Raw genomic sequence first — 13,584 nt, 5'->3', positions numbered from 1 at the left:
TTTTAGGAGCCAGGGTTGTGGCACAGTGGGTTAAGCTTCCATCTACAACACAGGCATTCCATATGGGCAATTTGAGTCCCAGTTGCTCTACTTCCAATCCGGCTCCCTGTTAATGCACCTGGGAAAGCAGCAAAAGAGGGTCCACGTGCTTGGGACCCTGTACCCCGTGGGAGACCCAGATGAAGCTCCTGGCTTCAGCCTGGCCCAGTCCTGGCTGTTGCAGCCACTTGGGGAATGAACTCACAGGTGGGAAGATTCTTTCTCTCTCTCTCTCTCTCTCCCTCTCCCTCCCTCTCCTTCTTCTGCCATTCAAATAAATAAATCTTTTCTTTAAAAAGGTATTTTAAAAAATCAAGTTAGTTCCAGTAAGTTACTAGAAATGCTTAATAGCTATTTAAGAGTATATTTAACTAAAGGTTGTTTTTTTTTTTTTTTTTTTACAAAAACAGAACACATATATAAGTCTTGGTGGTGTAAGATTAAGTGGCAACAGTTCTAATAAAAACTCAAAAAGGGATTAATTCTTTCTTGGTGAAATGTTTTAATCACCTAGGCATCCAGGGGGCAAAATCTATTACATTTCTTCTTTAAAGAAACATAAATGCAAAGACGGTGAAGGACATGATTGGAGTTAGTTTTGCTCATGTGAAATGAAAGCCCTGAATCTATGAAATTTTCCCTCCCTCCAGAATAAGTACCTACTTGTGTTAGAATAGAGTCTAATAAATTCATTTTACAACCAAGGGAAATGGAGTAACCATTTATATTTTAAGAGTGGCAGATTTTTATTTCTAGAATCTGCGTCCAGGATCTAGAATCTATACCTCATATAATCAATTTCCGTATATTCTTGCAGAATGCAGTGTATCATATGACAGCAACTCTATTATCAGTTACACCTGGATTAAAATGGGCTTGAGGAACTCAGGACATCCATCTAAGTGTTCCCCCTGTTAATTAGAAAGAATGATGGCATTCAAGGTTGTCACTCCCCCATTCGTGGAGGAACGACACAGGACCCTGCGCTGTTCTTTCGTCTGCTCGGCCCTTCCTGGGTTTGCTGCTGTCCTTCCCGGGTTGGCTACCGACCCTTCCACCTCCGTGGAGGGGCGGCTCCCCCTGCCACTTTCCCCGCTTCCGCAGAGGAGCAGCACACCACCGGCCGGCTCTCTCGGGGGCTGCTCAGGTGTTCCTTCAGGTGTTCCCCTTAGATGTTCCTGGTGCATGTTGTCTCTCTCCTCCTTTATAGTCCTCTTCCACCAATCCCAACTCTGCTACCCACACGCCGAGCACGCTGCTCTCCTCCAATCAGGAGCAGGATCAGCTCCTGCAGCTCATCAGTCAAATTGGCGAGAGACAGCTGCGTAGTTGTTTACTCCTCCCCAGCGCCATATTGTGGGAGAGGAGATGCATAGAATAAGTCTTAATTCCAGTAACTTAGTCTAGTCTCAGTTGCTCCCCACAAAGGTGTGTCACTCAATAATGATATGAATGAAATGACCGATAATGAATGAAAACCCTCGGCACAATGCCCGACACACAGGAAGTGCTCAGTAAGTATACCTGCTATAATGAAATTACCAGGCGCTGAGGCTCACTTGGTTAATCCTCCACCTGCAGCACCAGCATCCCATATGGGCGCCAGTTCTAATCCTGGCTGCTCCTCGTCCAGTCCAGCTCTCTGCTGAGGCCGGGGAAGACAGTGGAGGATGGCCCAAGTGCTTGGGCTCCTGCACCCCATGGGAGACCAGGAGGAAGCAACTGGCTTCTGGCTTTGGATTGGTGCAGCGGTGGCCATAGCAGCCATTTGGGGGATGAACCAATGGAAGGAAGACCTTTCTCTCTCTCTCTCTCTCTCTCTTACTGTCTAACTCTGTCAAATAAATTTTAAAAAAATAGAAAAAGAAAAGAAATTGCCAGGCACCATACAAGATGAGCCTCCTAAATGTACACGCACACTCCCTTCAGGCCAGGACCACCAGCTGAAGGTTTGCAGAATCCATAATCTCAGTGTTTAACTGGACAAAGAGGGTCTCAGGCAAGCTGGGTCTGGGGTATGGACATGGACATGGACATAGACATGGTCAGGGAGGGGTCCTCCCTGCTGAGGGTGTCATCACACCAAAGAACTCAAGGAACAAAGATGTCAAACAACCCAGAGGCAGAATAAAGCCGGTTTTCCATCTGGTCATTGAGAAGGGAGAAGTGTGATGTATTTATCCTGGGGAGAAGAAAAGTTAAGACAGCAGCCACTCAGGGTCAAGTGTGCAAAGGACCCTGGCCTGGCATGGTTCAGAAACAGGAGTCTGAGAAACGTGAACAGAGTCTGGCGGGCAGCCACAATCTCAATGGAAAAAAATGAGCCGCTCTGTACCCTCTAAGGCTACTGACCAAGGACAGCACAGAAGACAGTGACCACCAGCTAAAAACGTCAGACACAGGGGACGCTGAAACTTTTGTCCAAAACTAAACCTTGGACCAAAACAATAAACTAAAACAAAGCCATCAGAATGGTGGGCTAAAGCAAAACTTATCAATGAAAACTTTCACTTGGAGATTTTACTGGGTGGACAACCCTCCTTAGGATTTTTTTGAATGTGTCAGAGTTAGAAGACAGCAATAATCTCATTTTTATTTCTCCCTCGAAAAATGGAAACTATCATAGCGCCCTTGCTTCTAAATATTTTTGCCTAATAAAAAATCAGAAAATGCTTACTATTATTATTTGCCACTCGATGTTATTAAATTGCAAACACAGGAAATTAAATCTGACGTTGCAGATTTCACCCATGCATCATGAATGCTTTTAAAACCCTTAGCGCCATATAAAATTCCAGTATTTGGGTATCCTGGCATGATGATGATTCACATCGTAGAACAGAAAAATGTTTCAGGTGGGTTTATGTTAATTCAGACCTCCAATATTAATAACAAGACAGAACTCTGCTCATGGATCTCCCGCAACATGATGTGCGAGACAGCAGTCCCCTCCGCTCAGAAAGCAGTGTGTGGCACCTGCAGGTCTCGGGACAGAAGGATGGGGACAGTTTCAGGTGGCTCCCAATTCCTACACCCTCCCTGCAGAGTTCCGGAGCAGTGGGAAGAGAATGTGCACAAATAAAATATAATGAAGTATTTCCATTTCAAAAATAAAACTGAGAAACACAGTCACGACAGGAATCTAGGGATACTGGAGAAAATGGGATCAAAACACCTGAGTTTTAAGTGTTCTAAAATCCAGATCTGTGTCATTTTAAAATTACTGCTTTGCGCCGGCGCCGCGGCTCACTAGGCTAATCCTCCGCCTTGCAGCGCTGGCACACCGGGTTCTAGTCCCAGTCGGGGCACCGGATTCTGTCCCGGTTGCCCCTCTTCCAGGCCAGCTCTCTGCTGTGGCCCGGGAGTGCAGTGGAGGATGGCCCAAGTGCTTGGGCCCTGCACCCCATGGGAGACCAGGAGAAGCATCTGGCTCCTGCCATCGGATCAGCGTGGTGCGCCGGCCACAGCGCGCGGGCCGCGGTGGCCATTGGAGAGTGAACCAATGGCAAAGGAAGACCTTTCTCTCTGTCTCTCTCTCTCACTGTCCACTCTGCCTGTCAAAAAAAAAAAATACTGCTTTGCTTTATGTAACCATAAAAATCAATTTATTATAGTGTAGAAGATGGTTCTAAAGAACATGCTTTCTATTTTGTATCTATCATACAGATATCTGAAATCTTGAAACATAAAGGTGATTATTTAAGAAAATACATTGGCACACAATGGAATAAGCCAATAGTTCTTAAACAATATACACAAAATTGTTTCCTTCTAGTTCAAAAAAAAACAAAAACAAACAAAAAAAAACTAAAAAAAAAAACTAGGCAATCAAATCAAAAAAGTCACAAACCACAGCAGGAGACTGACTGACAGATCAGTCAGGAAATCCTAGAAAGGGACTTGAACCGTGGGTAGCAGGTACTGGTCCACCAGCTTTGTCCAGAGTGTCCAAGCACACCATCAGCTCACTCATCCAAACAGTGGGAGTAACAACACAAAATAATGTACTCTATCTAACTTCACAAGGTCTTTCTATGAATCCAATGAAGTAGTAAAAGTTAACATTTGAGTCTCCTGTCCTTAATAGGCTATTCATATCCTTTTTGTGTATTATCTCATTTAAGCCTTTGAACATCCTTATGTGATAGATATTATTATCTGTTTTAAAGATAAGGATGCTAAGGCACAGTGAGGTTAGGTAACTCGTAGAAGGGAACTTGGAAGTGGTGGCACCCAAAATTAAACCCATGTATTCTGACTCCAGAAACCACAAACGGAGCCAGTGAAAAAAATTGAAATTACAAAGATAAGTTTATTTTGGTTCCAAAAAATTTGAAATCCATGCATAATTTTTTCATAGTATGCATTTTTCATGAGCCTTTTTTAAAATGATGATTTATTTACTTTGAAAGTCAGCATTACAGAGAGAGAGAGATCATCCACCTGCTGGCTCTCTCCCCACATGGCCACAATGGTCAGCACTGGGCTAGGCCAAAGCCAGGAGCCAAGAGCTTCATCCAGGTCTCCCACATGGGCAGCAAGAGCCCAAACACCTAGGCCATCTTCCGCTGTTCTTCCCAGGCCAATAGCAGGGAGCTGGATTGGAAGAGGAGCAGCTGGGATATGAACTACCATCCACATGGGATGCTGGGACCCAGGCTGCGGCTTTACCTGCTGCGCCACAAGGCTGCCGCCCTCTTTCCTGACATGAACCTTTTTTTCTTTTTTTTTTTTAAAGAATTATTTATTTATTTGAAAGTCAGAGTTACACAGAGAAAAGGAGAGGCAGAGAGAGAGAGGTCAGTCTTTCATCCACTGGTTCACTTCCCAATTAGCCAAAACAGCTGGAGCTGTGCCGATCTGAAGCCAGCAGCCAGCAGCTTCTTCCAGGTCTCCCATGCAGGAGGTGCAGGGGCCCTTCTACTGCTTTCTGAGGCCACAGCAGAGAGCGGGATCAGAAGTGGAGCAGCCAGGACTCGAACTGGCAACCCATATGGCTTTCAGGCCAGGGCATTAATCTGCTGTACCACAGTGCTGGCCCCGCCATGAACTTTTTAAAGTGTCTTTGTGTACATGTATTTAAAAATTTTTCTGCACCAATATGCACGTATCTTTTAATTCCAAATTCCATAAAGCTTTTTAAGTACTCTTGTACATTGAGAGACATGAAAGGTATAAAACACCAAAAAGGGGCCAGCACTGTGGCATAGTGGGCTGAGCCTCTGCCTGCAGTGCCGGCATCCCATATGGGTGCAGGTTCAAGTCCCAGATGCTCCTCTTCCAATCCAGTTCTGCAGTGGCCTGGAAAAGCAGTGCAAGATGGACCAAGTGCTAGGGAACTTGCACCCATGTGGGAGACTCAGAAGAAGCTCCTGGCTCCTGGCTCCTGGCTTTGGATTGGTCCAGCTCTGCCCATTGTGGTCATTTGGGGAGTGAACCAGCGGATGGAAGACCTCTCTGTCTGTAACTCTGCCTCTCAAATAAATAAAGCTTAAAAATACAAAAAAGGACTTAAAAAATATGTAAGCAGAAACCCCAGAATCTATTTGTCTTGTCCGATTTAGGAGATCAAATCAGAGCCGGCACATGGATGAAAAGATATTGGGGTACAAGAAGTCAACATCTGCAAAGGAAAAACCCTCTGTGACAGGATTCTAAATCAGCCGCAAACAAAATAGTCCAATCTGGAATAACAGGAGAGAAGTCAGGGTAAGCACTCCTTCCAAGGCTGAGGAGGTAAAAACTGGCATAACTGGGAACTCAACACCGTTGAACAGAATGTGGCGTCCGTAATGTTAGGGAAGGGAAGGCCTGTGAGAGAAGCAAAAGTCCACTCTGACCCGTGAAGCAATGCCTGAGGCAAAGAGCTAGCCACATGCACCCTGGCAGACGCGTGATCAGCCCAGAGGGCTCCAGGCCTGGCTGCTTGCTGGGCGATGTGAACGTGGATACGGCAAATCCCTGCTGGTTTCAGCAGTCTCCCCGCCATCTCTCTGCACAGAGGACACTGGCAGCCTTGGGGTTGTTAGGGCACTGGGGAGGGAGGTTAAAATACGATTTAACAGACACAGAGTGCATGCCGAGTGATGCTCAAATGCCAGGAGTCCCGCTCTCCTCACAGAACTAGCAGGGTTCAGCTACAACAGGGATGTGTACGTCTCTCCCAGGATGCGCCACGTAAAGAAACACAGGAGATGTCTCGATGCAGGAACGTCACACAAAAGTAAATACTTCACACATTGGAGAACCAAAGACGAAGTGGGCCTAGCACACGCACTCTGGCATCTTCTATCCGATTCCATTCTATTTCGGTTTCTAATGCTTGTCAGGAGGTGTATATTACATTGACTTTCATGGCCTGTTAATGGGCCTTTGGCCCACGGTCTGAAAAAACAGAGTTAAAAAGAAGGCCAAGAGTAAACTGGGGGCCAGACCAGGTGTTGTCACCAGGAGAAGAACAACTGGTCCGGGTGTGTGGGGTGGGCAGGGCCAGCTTGCACAGCTCTTCCAGAGAGAGCAACAGGGCATTTGAAGCATTACTTATACACACTGTATCTGTTTCTTAACTCCTATTATAACCACAAGTTCCCCAATAACCGGAAGGCCACAGGCCTGTCCTTTATGCACAGGTATGACAAGACTGTGCCATAAATAATAGGGATTTGCTGTATCAACATTCACATCACAGAGCAAGGAGCCCAACTTTCTGAGAATTTTCAAATGAACCCCTGAGTGGATGGTTTAAGTGCAAGATCAAATTCCACTTCGTGTTTAAATTCTGCAGAATTCAAAGTTACTAAATTGCAAAGACCCTGTCCATCTTATGTTTCCTGAGTTTCCTTCTAAATAATTCCTCCCTGGCTTAATTCCTTTTGTATACTGCACAATATAATGACAGTCTCGCCTCCGTCTTTTTTATGTTTTTAAACAAAAAATAGTGCAGTGAAACGCTCAGAAACTATTCCATTCTTTCTCTAAATTAAAATGTCAATAAATATTCTACACACAATTATAGACTTCTTATGGAATTTCCATCCCTGAGCAGAGAAGCCACACATCACGTTCAGATAATTCACCCAAAGAACAGAACCAGTAAAGCGTCTGTGCCCAGGAGCCTGTGCCCCAACGATGAAGAAAGGTGAGAGACACCGGCATTGGCAGTCACCCAAGCTCACCAGCAAACACAGCAGTCAGAGAGCCTAGGAGGGGCGGGGGAGTGAGGAACGTCTTTGTTTGTGAACATATTTCAGAAGTGTCAAAATCCAAGGGTCTGTGAGCACAAACCACCCCGAAGAGCCAGTCGGAACACAGCCGAGGCTAAGGACAGTGCCTTCAGAATGACTCACGATGCCCACACATCTGTGGGTGGCTGCAGGGAGACGCAACCACACAGCAGATCTCCCAGGAAGGAGTGTGGTGGAAAAGGGCAGAGAACAATCCTCTGTGCACACACCACCTTCCGACTGCACAACAGTAATCTCTACAGACTTCACCTTGATTTTCAAAGGCTTTCTTTCTTTTTTTTTTTAAGATGAAAGGAAATCAAACGCAACATAAGGAGAGCATTTCTTGATTGTGGACAAGGTCTCCATGCTAGATGCTGTGTATCTTAGGAAGGATCATCCCTACTTAGGGAGAGGGATGAAAAGAAACAGGTGATGGAGACATCGAGAAGAAATGTGCACATTTAGGTAGAATGTGGGCGGCACGCAGCTGGCTTGGTACTATTGTGATTTAAGCCCAAGGGACGTGGAGACCCAGGGCATCGGATGAGGTGTCCAATGAGGTTACATCTCAGAGCGCCTGGGTCCACAACAAGACAGGGATGAAGGGCCTTGGGCTGGTGCTTCCCCTCCCAGCCCCACAACTCAGACAACCACTGGTCTTGGCAGCCTGGCTTCTCTCACTCAACCTCATGTTTCTGAGGTTTGCACACGCTGCAGCATGTGTCAGAACCTCGTCCCCTTTTACTGGTGAGCAGTACTGCACTGGACAGAGAGGCCACACTGTGTTCACTCCCAGGACAGAGAGGCCACACTGTGTTCACTCCCAGGGCTGGACCTTTCGGTCGCGTCCTCTTTCAGGCTACTATGAATAACACTGCTCTAAACACCTGTTCACAGGTCTGTGTGTGGACCTATGTCTCATTTCTCTTGAGTGATACCTGGGGGTGGAATTGCTGGATCATCTGGTCAATCTGTGTTTAACTTAAGAAATTCTCCAACTCATTTCTCAGCTGGCTGCACCACTTCTCACTCCCAGCAACGGAAGAGCTTCCTTTCCTCTCAGCTTCTACGACCCCTGTTTGATGACTGGCATATTGATGGCCGTGAAATGGCTACGACATCATGGCTTTCATTTGCATTTCCCCAATGACTAAGGTGGGCCCTGGTCCTGATACACTGGACTCAGGATTTCCCCTCCTAAAGGACCTGCCAATGACAACAACCTCCCTCGACGGATGTCCCAGTAGGAGACAAATGTCATCTTGAAAACAAAACCCAAACAAGTCTCGTCTTTACAGGGTGATGAGGTCACACTCATTGCTCTGTGGCATTTCATTAAGACAACACTTGTTTTTCCCTAAAGGCAGAGACAGCCCAGAGACACTCCCATTCCAGTGCTTTGCACCCACCATCCCCAGCTTTGGTTCATTCTATGAGGGTGCTTCCTAAGAAACATCTCATAAGAGATCTAGTGCTGCAACTCAGTCTCAAACTTTCTTTAAGCTTAAACCATGAGACACTGCAAAGTCACCCATGAGATTTTTGCTTCAACATCCCATGAGTATCTTTTGCAACACAGAACAATGTCTCCATCAGGAACAAAAAGCAGAACTGAATGTCTGCGTGAGTACCCTCAGCTGAGTTGAATAATTAATCCTTATCAAATATATAACATTCACAGATCAAAGGCCTCCATTCAACAAAGCTAGGAAATGCTTAAAACAGAAAGTAAAAACTAAATACTCTCTCGAGATAAAGCAGTTCCTTTCTGAATCCTCTCCATCAATGTTCTACTACTCAGAATTCAGATTTTCAAGTTTCCCTTTCTAAAGATTCTGACTCCTGCATCCTCCATGCAAGCAATTTGAAGTGAAACTTTCTGGGGCCAGCACTGTGGAGCAGTGGGCTGAGCTTCCACCTGCAGTGTTGGCATCCCATGTGGGCACCAGTTCATGTCCCGGCTGCTCCTCTTCCCATCCAGCTCTCTGCTATGGCCTGGGAAAGCAGTGGAAGATGGCTCAAGTGCTTGGGCCCCTGCACTCATGTGGGAGACCTGGAAGAAGCTCCTGGCTTTGGATGGAACCACCTCTGACCACTGCAGCCATTTGGGGAGTGAACCAGTGGATGGAAGACCTTTCTCTCTCTCTCTCTCTCTCTCTAAGTCTGCCTCTCAAAGAAATATTTTAAAAAAATGTTTAAAAGAAACTTTCTGCCTCACCATGAACTCTAGAATTTCAACCCAGTCTTACACTGAATGTGTGTTACGTATGAAAAAACGTATCTGTGATGGGCACAATCCCCGGGTGGCTGCCACAATGCCTCTCTGGGTACCCACACCCTACGTGACTCCCTCCAGCACAAGGGAGGCTGGTGGCTACGACGGGGCCTCACACGAAGACTGGCCAGTCGGTGGTGGGCCTGCCCAGCCTGGGGAGCTGTTTACAGGAAGCTTAAACATCACACAGACAGTGTAATGGTTTGGATGCTGAATATCCCCCAGAGCCCAAGCGTCAAAGGCTTGTGCCCAGGGTGGTCACTCCTGGGAAGAGGAGCCTGGCAGGAGGGCCTAGCTCCTGGGAAGCACTGCCCTCGGAGAGCAGTGTGGGATCCAGTCTCTCTTCCTCTCTCTGTGTCCCTGCTTCTGGCTCAGGCTGTGACTGACCACCCCACCACAAAGCTCCCACGACGGCCATCCACTGCCACTACCAGTGGCTGAACCAATGAGGGCTGCCCCATCTTGGACTTTAGCCTCCAACACTGTGAGGTAAATAAACCTCTTTACAAATAGTCTAACTCAGGTGTTCTGTGGTAGCTCACAAAGTAACACAGATGTGCCACAGCTGGCTGTTGTCAGTGCAGAGGGCCACGAGGCAAGGACGTGGGCACAGGTACTAGGTACAGGGAGCTCCCCATAGCATCCACCAACAAGAGGGACTCAGTCCTACAGACCCGAGGTGATTAATTCTGCCAACAGCCAGGGAACCTGAGGAGGACTCCAAGGTCACAGTCAAGGTCAGAGCCACTGCTGACAGTGCAGTTGCCACCTACAGGACCCTCAGCACAGAACCTGGCCCAGCTGGACCCAGGCCCTTGGCCCTAGACACTGTGCCATTTTAAGCTTACAGGTATGAGATAATATGTCAGGCAGAAGTATGAGCAAACTTCCAAAAAGTTCATGGGAAAGGGAATTCAAACAAGTCTATCAAGTCTATTTTAGTGCCAAACAATTTTTAAAGCCTTGTATAGATGGGATCTTCAAAATTTTTCATGGAAAGTGAGTACTATGGAAAAAAAAAAAAAACTATGCACAGACCTCAAAATTATTTTTTTACCAAAATAAACTTATAATTCTATTTTCCTATAAACTCTTTGAAGTATCCTCATAGATAATATTTGCAAAATAATATTCTGCTTTTCGTATCATTTCCAAAACGAATTCATCAGCATGACTTTTAGCACGAGTGTTTTCATGAAAAGGTGGGATGAACTAGAAGCCAGCAAGGGCAGTAACAGCATTTACAACAGAATTCCCGTTAAGTGGGGCACTCCTCTCCAGGCCCGGCTAAATCAGAGCTCTCCAACCCGCCCCAGCCCTGGCATCACCAGTAACATGAAGGCGGCAGCACCTCTGTCCTCCAGGGGGTTGCCAGCAAGGTTAATCGTGTGCAGTCCTGAGTTGGGATTATGCGCGAGAGCACTGGCCAGTTTCTGTGCAAAATCTCTGCAGGGAAACAAAGCAGTGAGTAAACACACAGATGTAAAACTGCTCAAATCAAACATCTGAAGGTTAAACAGAGTGAAATCGTAAAAAATAAAAAGAATCCTCTCTGGAGATATTTATTTCTTTAAATATAATTAATTAAACATTATATATCTTTTCATTAGAGAATTTATAAGGCCACAACCATACCATGCTTAATTTTGATTGGCCAAAAGCAAAAAGAAAATATATAATTGTCTCTTGAAAGATACATTTCTGTATCTCATTAATATTACTACTTGGTCCATCCATAATCTTTTTTTCAATCATGGATTGAACCTGCTTCTCATGAAAATTACAGTAAGCTGTTGACTACACTTTAGCTCTCATTTTATGTAATACTTATGAATGTAAAACTGATTACTCTAATTATTGAGTTCAAAGGCTACAATTACTAGCACTAGATTTTACAAATCACTATTTTACTCAACCTGAAATAACATACCGAAAGCTATGATTACAAAATATCAATGCATATCATTTAGTAATTTCTTTGTCCTAAAAGATTCTAACTCAGGCTGCTAACAGTAAAGCTTGGGCATTGACTACTAAACTATTAGATAAAGACCTCGTAAATGTTAAATCAAAAAGGGACCGAAATAACCAATCAAAGCAAACCAACAAAATCACAAGAAATATTTTATTAAGACACTATCAATAATGATAATAATATAAGCTACATATAGCACCAAAGTATGAAAGCTACATTTCTAAGTTCTCTCTCTCCTCTACCTCTCTCTCCATATATTCAATTTATCCTTGCAACTTTAATTCCATAAGGTAGGCACTACTATTATCTCCACTTTAAAGGCAAAGAGCCCAAGGAACAAAGAGCTTAAATTGCTCGCCCAAGGCCACACGGCATCTGACTCAAAGGGTCACATTCTTAAGCATAACACTGTGCACACTCAAAAACATCAAGTGACAGATGATGAGGATCACAGAGATTTTTTTAAGAGGAAAAACAATATATATATTCCATTTATGAGTAGCCCAACTTATTTTTTTAAGTAAGCACCAGTAGCATACAGTTGTAAAGCCCCATGTCCATATATTCAGGAAAACACTCACGTTCTAAGTCCAGCATTTTCCAACACCAATTCTTCCAGTCGATTGGATCTGCTCACCACCCTCAAGATCTGTTCGCAGACATCAGCGGACTGTAACAGAAAACAATCTTTGACCATTCCACTGACCATCCCTTCAATGTTATAAATCTATGTAATGCATAGTTTTCATTAAACAAAACATTCATTCACACATCAATTCATTCAACAAACTTTAAATGAGCATCATCTGGTACTATACACCATTATGATGAAGATCCCGAGAGCACAGTCACATAAAAGACAAAGCCCCTGCTAAGAGTGCACCACCAGGGCAGGTGCTGTCATACAGCAAGTTAGGCTGCCACCTGCCATACCCACATCAGAGTGCCAGCCACTCCAGCTCTGACACAGCTTCCTGCTAATGCATATATACCTGGGAAACAGCGGGTGATGGCTCAAGTGTTTGGGCCCCTGCCACCCACGGGAGAAACCTGGATGGAGTTCTAAGCTCCTGGCTTCAGCCTGCTCCAGCCCTGACCGTTGCAGGCATTAGGAAAATGAACCAATGGATAGAAGATCTGTGTGTGCGTGTGTGCGTGTGTGTGTGTGTGTGTGTGTGTGTGTGTGTTTCTCTATGTCTGTCACTGTGCCTTCCAAGTAGATGAAAATAAATAAGTAAACACATACACAAAAAAGGGATACACCATCCTGTAGGGGGACGAGACAAGAAGAACGCTATGATCTGAGTTAATTCTACCCACTCCCAGATTCCTGCTGAACACGTGACCAACAATGTGATGCTATTAGTAGGTGAGGGATGTAGGTCCTGAAGATGGAGCCCTCGTGAACAGGAAGAATGCCCTAATAAAGGAGGTCCCAGAGAGCAGCCCCACCCCTTCTAGTCCAGAAAGACCCAGGTGGAAGGCACCACCAGTCCAGAAAGTGGGCCCTCACCAGAACCAGCCCTGCCTGCACCTTGTCTGGGCCTTCCCAGCCTCCAGAAGTGGGAGCGAGAAACTTGTGCTGTTTCTAAGCCACGTGTGGGCACTTCCATGCATCAAGCTTTGTTTGGCAGCACTGAAACCATTAGGTGGGTATCTTCTGTGCTGAACACCTCAAGGGGCTGAACAGAGATGAGGCTTGGGAGGAATAATGACGGAATGCCAGCTCCCATGTGGCGAGTGGGGACAATCTCCAAAAGCGGGTTATCACAACCTGCTTGGAACTCTCTTGGGCACCCAGTTAGAAAATCACAAATTTACTTGAGATGTCTGAATGAGCCATGTGAAAAGTGACTCAGTAAAGAACCACTCACGTCTCTGATCTATCGCCCCTGGGCTAATCTATTTCCTGTTTCTCCAGTGGGCCCCTTCCTGGTAATGGGTCCATCCCAGCGAGCCGCACACAAGAGGATTCTACTCCCAGGTCTCCCATCACAGATACCTGTCTATTCCTGAGGACTCACCTGGCTGCACCCCGAAACCCCTCAGCTCCAACACCACCACTCTGG

General features: G+C 45.6%; 1 protein-coding gene across 9 annotated transcripts in view; it reads right to left on the bottom strand.

The window, feature by feature from the left end:
- CARMIL1 (capping protein regulator and myosin 1 linker 1) overlaps positions 1-13,584 on the bottom strand; it is a 317,796-nt gene that overhangs the window by 129,845 nt on the left and 174,367 nt on the right. For all 9 annotated transcript variants that reach the window (XM_051855017.2, XM_051855018.2, XM_051855021.2 and 6 more), the window contains 2 exons: positions 12,097-12,185; positions 10,892-10,986 (listed from right to left, as the gene is read on the bottom strand). In XM_051855017.2, the coding sequence (XP_051710977.2) occupies positions 10,892-10,986; positions 12,097-12,185 (184 nt within the window). The remainder of the gene's footprint in view (positions 1-10,891; positions 10,987-12,096; positions 12,186-13,584) is intronic.

This window comes from Oryctolagus cuniculus, chromosome 5, assembly GCF_964237555.1.
Source record: "Oryctolagus cuniculus chromosome 5, mOryCun1.1, whole genome shotgun sequence".
NCBI lineage: Eukaryota > Metazoa > Chordata > Mammalia > Lagomorpha > Leporidae > Oryctolagus > Oryctolagus cuniculus.
Note: the sequence above shows the minus strand (reverse complement) of the source record. Positions and strands in the feature narration are given on the sequence as shown.